Source organism: Malaya genurostris, chromosome 2, assembly GCF_030247185.1.
Source record: "Malaya genurostris strain Urasoe2022 chromosome 2, Malgen_1.1, whole genome shotgun sequence".
NCBI classification, from domain to species: Eukaryota; Metazoa; Arthropoda; class Insecta; order Diptera; family Culicidae; genus Malaya; species Malaya genurostris.
Window position 1 is genome coordinate 167,557,421 of NC_080571.1, and position 7,500 is coordinate 167,564,920.

General features: G+C 0.0%; 2 protein-coding genes across 2 annotated transcripts in view; both read left to right on the forward strand.

Moving 5' to 3' along the window:
• Positions 1-1,175: 1,175 nt before the first annotated feature.
• Positions 1,176-1,688, forward strand: LOC131432235 (myb-like protein D; the record flags this gene model as incomplete). Its single annotated transcript, XM_058598375.1, has 1 exon — positions 1,176-1,688. A coding segment is annotated over one exon (513 nt), but the record flags the coding sequence as incomplete, so codon positions are not given.
• Positions 1,689-7,227: 5,539 nt separating this feature from the next.
• The window catches only part of LOC131432234 (uncharacterized protein DDB_G0287625-like), a gene marked incomplete at both ends in the record, with an annotated part of 729 nt that continues 456 nt past the window's right edge, over positions 7,228-7,500 (forward strand). Inside the window, one exon of the mRNA XM_058598374.1 lies at positions 7,228-7,500. This exon is cut by the window's right edge and continues 456 nt beyond it. Within this exon, the coding sequence (XP_058454357.1) occupies positions 7,228-7,500 (273 nt within the window).

The window sequence follows — 7,500 nt, forward strand, 5'->3', positions numbered from 1 at the left end:
ATAATAATAATAATAATAATAATAATAATAATAATAATAATAATAATAATAATAATAATAATAATAATAATAATAATAATAATAATAATAATAATAATAATAATAATAATAATAATAATAATAATAATAATAATAATAATAATAATAATAATAATAATAATAATAATAATAATAATAATAATAATAATAATAATAATAATAATAATAATAATAATAATAATAATAATAATAATAATAATAATAATAATAATAATAATAATAATAATAATAATAATAATAATAATAATAATAATAATAATAATAATAATAATAATAATAATAATAATAATAATAATAATAATAATAATAATAATAATAATAATAATAATAATAATAATAATAATAATAATAATAATAATAATAATAATAATAATAATAATAATAATAATAATAATAATAATAATAATAATAATAATAATAATAATAATAATAATAATAATAATAATAATAATAATAATAATAATAATAATAATAATAATAATAATAATAATAATAATAATAATAATAATAATAATAATAATAATAATAATAATAATAATAATAATAATAATAATAATAATAATAATAATAATAATAATAATAATAATAATAATAATAATAATAATAATAATAATAATAATAATAATAATAATAATAATAATAATAATAATAATAATAATAATAATAATAATAATAATAATAATAATAATAATAATAATAATAATAATAATAATAATAATAATAATAATAATAATAATAATAATAATAATAATAATAATAATAATAATAATAATAATAATAATAATAATAATAATAATAATAATAATAATAATAATAATAATAATAATAATAATAATAATAATAATAATAATAATAATAATAATAATAATAATAATAATAATAATAATAATAATAATAATAATAATAATAATAATAATAATAATAATAATAATAATAATAATAATAATAATAATAATAATAATAATAATAATAATAATAATAATAATAATAATAATAATAATAATAATAATAATAATAATAATAATAATAATAATAATAATAATAATAATAATAATAATAATAATAATAATAATAATAATAATAATAATAATAATAATAATAATAATAATAATAATAATAATAATAATAATAATAATAATAATAATAATAATAATAATAATAATAATAATAATAATAATAATAATAATAATAATAATAATAATAATAATAATAATAATAATAATAATAATAATAATAATAATAATAATAATAATAATAATAATAATAATAATAATAATAATAATAATAATAATAATAATAATAATAATAATAATAATAATAATAATAATAATAATAATAATAATAATAATAATAATAATAATAATAATAATAATAATAATAATAATAATAATAATAATAATAATAATAATAATAATAATAATAATAATAATAATAATAATAATAATAATAATAATAATAATAATAATAATAATAATAATAATAATAATAATAATAATAATAATAATAATAATAATAATAATAATAATAATAATAATAATAATAATAATAATAATAATAATAATAATAATAATAATAATAATAATAATAATAATAATAATAATAATAATAATAATAATAATAATAATAATAATAATAATAATAATAATAATAATAATAATAATAATAATAATAATAATAATAATAATAATAATAATAATAATAATAATAATAATAATAATAATAATAATAATAATAATAATAATAATAATAATAATAATAATAATAATAATAATAATAATAATAATAATAAAATAATAATAATAATAATAATAATAATAATAATAATAATAATAATAATAATAATAATAATAATAATAATAATAATAATAATAATAATAATAATAATAATAATAATAATAATAATAATAATAATAATAATAATAATAATAATAATAATAATAATAATAATAATAATAATAATAATAATAATAATAATAATAATAATAATAATAATAATAATAATAATAATAATAATAATAATAATAATAATAATAATAATAATAATAATAATAATAATAATAATAATAATAATAATAATAATAATAATAATAATAATAATAATAATAATAATAATAATAATAATAATAATAATAATAATAATAATAATAATAATAATAATAATAATAATAATAATAATAATAATAATAATAATAATAATAATAATAATAATAATAATAATAATAATAATAATAATAATAATAATAATAATAATAATAATAATAATAATAATAATAATAATAATAATAATAATAATAATAATAATAATAATAATAATAATAATAATAATAATAATAATAATAATAATAATAATAATAATAATAATAATAATAATAATAATAATAATAATAATAATAATAATAATAATAATAATAATAATAATAATAATAATAATAATAATAATAATAATAATAATAATAATAATAATAATAATAATAATAATAATAATAATAATAATAATAATAATAATAATAATAATAATAATAATAATAATAATAATAATAATAATAATAATAATAATAATAATAATATAATAATAATAATAATAATAATAATAATAATAATAATAATAATAATAATAATAATAATAATAATAATAATAATAATAATAATAATAATAATAATAATAATAATAATAATAATAATAATAATAATAATAATAATAATAATAATAATAATAATAATAATAATAATAATAATAATAATAATAATAATAATAATAATAATAATAATAATAATAATAATAATAATAATAATAATAATAATAATAATAATAATAATAATAATAATAATAATAATAATAATAATAATAATAATAATAATAATAATAATAATAATAATAATAATAATAATAATAATAATAATAATAATAATAATAATAATAATAATAATAATAATAATAATAATAATAATAATAATAATAATAATAATAATAATAATAATAATAATAATAATAATAATAATAATAATAATAATAATAATAATAATAATAATAATAATAATAATAATAATAATAATAATAATAATAATAATAATAATAATAATAATAATAATAATAATAATAATAATAATAATAATAATAATAATAATAATAATAATAATAATAATAATAATAATAATAATAATAATAATAATAATAATAATAATAATAATAATAATAATAATAATAATAATAATAATAATAATAATAATAATAATAATAATAATAATAATAATAATAATAATAATAATAATAATAATAATAATAATAATAATAATAATAATAATAATAATAATAATAATAATAATAATAATAATAATAATAATAATAATAATAATAATAATAATAATAATAATAATAATAATAATAATAATAATAATAATAATAATAATAATAATAATAATAATAATAATAATAATAATAATAATAATAATAATAATAATAATAATAATAATAATAATAATAATAATAATAATAATAATAATAATAATAATAATAATAATAATAATAATAATAATAATAATAATAATAATAATAATAATAATAATAATAATAATAATAATAATAATAATAATAATAATAATAATAATAATAATAATAATAATAATAATAATAATAATAATAATAATAATAATAATAATAATAATAATAATAATAATAATAATAATAATAATAATAATAATAATAATAATAATAATAATAATAATAATAATAATAATAATAATAATAATAATAATAATAATAATAATAATAATAATAATAATAATAATAATAATAATAATAATAATAATAATAATAATAATAATAATAATAATAATAATAATAATAATAATAATAATAATAATAATAATAATAATAATAATAATAATAATAATAATAATAATAATAATAATAATAATAATAATAATAATAATAATAATAATAATAATAATAATAATAATAATAATAATAATAATAATAATAATAATAATAATAATAATAATAATAATAATAATAATAATAATAATAATAATAATAATAATAATAATAATAATAATAATAATAATAATAATAATAATAATAATAATAATAATAATAATAATAATAATAATAATAATAATAATAATAATAATAATAATAATAATAATAATAATAATAATAATAATAATAATAATAATAATAATAATAATAATAATAATAATAATAATAATAATAATAATAATAATAATAATAATAATAATAATAATAATAATAATAATAATAATAATAATAATAATAATAATAATAATAATAATAATAATAATAATAATAATAATAATAATAATAATAATAATAATAATAATAATAATAATAATAATAATAATAATAATAATAATAATAATAATAATAATAATAATAATAATAATAATAATAATAATAATAATAATAATAATAATAATAATAATAATAATAATAATAATAATAATAATAATAATAATAATAATAATAATAATAATAATAATAATAATAATAATAATAATAATAATAATAATAATAATAATAATAATAATAATAATAATAATAATAATAATAATAATAATAATAATAATAATAATAATAATAATAATAATAATAATAATAATAATAATAATAATAATAATAATAATAATAATAATAATAATAATAATAATAATAATAATAATAATAATAATAATAATAATAATAATAATAATAATAATAATAATAATAATAATAATAATAATAATAATAATAATAATAATAATAATAATAATAATAATAATAATAATAATAATAATAATAATAATAATAATAATAATAATAATAATAATAATAATAATAATAATAATAATAATAATAATAATAATAATAATAATAATAATAATAATAATAATAATAATAATAATAATAATAATAATAATAATAATAATAATAATAATAATAATAATAATAATAATAATAATAATAATAATAATAATAATAATAATAATAATAATAATAATAATAATAATAATAATAATAATAATAATAATAATAATAATAATAATAATAATAATAATAATAATAATAATAATAATAATAATAATAATAATAATAATAATAATAATAATAATAATAATAATAATAATAATAATAATAATAATAATAATAATAATAATAATAATAATAATAATAATAATAATAATAATAATAATAATAATAATAATAATAATAATAATAATAATAATAATAATAATAATAATAATAATAATAATAATAATAATAATAATAATAATAATAATAATAATAATAATAATAATAATAATAATAATAATAATAATAATAATAATAATAATAATAATAATAATAATAATAATAATAATAATAATAATAATAATAATAATAATAATAATAATAATAATAATAATAATAATAATAATAATAATAATAATAATAATAATAATAATAATAATAATAATAATAATAATAATAATAATAATAATAATAATAATAATAATAATAATAATAATAATAATAATAATAATAATAATAATAATAATAATAATAATAATAATAATAATAATAATAATAATAATAATAATAATAATAATAATAATAATAATAATAATAATAATAATAATAATAATAATAATAATAATAATAATAATAATAATAATAATAATAATAATAATAATAATAATAATAATAATAATAATAATAATAATAATAATAATAATAATAATAATAATAATAATAATAATAATAATAATAATAATAATAATAATAATAATAATAATAATAATAATAATAATAATAATAATAATAATAATAATAATAATAATAATAATAATAATAATAATAATAATAATAATAATAATAATAATAATAATAATAATAATAATAATAATAATAATAATAATAATAATAATAATAATAATAATAATAATAATAATAATAATAATAATAATAATAATAATAATAATAATAATAATAATAATAATAATAATAATAATAATAATAATAATAATAATAATAATAATAATAATAATAATAATAATAATAATAATAATAATAATAATAATAATAATAATAATAATAATAATAATAATAATAATAATAATAATAATAATAATAATAATAATAATAATAATAATAATAATAATAATAATAATAATAATAATAATAATAATAATAATAATAATAATAATAATAATAATAATAATAATAATAATAATAATAATAATAATAATAATAATAATAATAATAATAATAATAATAATAATAATAATAATAATAATAATAATAATAATAATAATAATAATAATAATAATAATAATAATAATAATAATAATAATAATAATAATAATAATAATAATAATAATAATAATAATAATAATAATAATAATAATAATAATAATAATAATAATAATAATAATAATAATAATAATAATAATAATAATAATAATAATAATAATAATAATAATAATAATAATAATAATAATAATAATAATAATAATAATAATAATAATAATAATAATAATAATAATAATAATAATAATAATAATAATAATAATAATAATAATAATAATAATAATAATAATAATAATAATAATAATAATAATAATAATAATAATAATAATAATAATAATAATAATAATAATAATAATAATAATAATAATAATAATAATAATAATAATAATAATAATAATAATAATAATAATAATAATAATAATAATAATAATAATAATAATAATAATAATAATAATAATAATAATAATAATAATAATAATAATAATAATAATAATAATAATAATAATAATAATAATAATAATAATAATAATAATAATAATAATAATAATAATAATAATAATAATAATAATAATAATAATAATAATAATAATAATAATAATAATAATAATAATAATAATAATAATAATAATAATAATAATAATAATAATAATAATAATAATAATAATAATAATAATAATAATAATAATAATAATAATAATAATAATAATAATAATAATAATAATAATAATAATAATAATAATAATAATAATAATAATAATAATAATAATAATAATAATAATAATAATAATAATAATAATAATAATAATAATAATAATAATAATAATAATAATAATAATAATAATAATAATAATAATAATAATAATAATAATAATAATAATAATAATAATAATAATAATAATAATAATAATAATAATAATAATAATAATAATAATAATAATAATAATAATAATAATAATAATAATAATAATAATAATAATAATAATAATAATAATAATAATAATAATAATAATAATAATAATAATAATAATAATAATAATAATAATAATAATAATAATAATAATAATAATAATAATAATAATAATAATAATAATAATAATAATAATAATAATAATAATAATAATAATAATAATAATAATAATAATAATAATAATAATAATAATAATAATAATAATAATAAT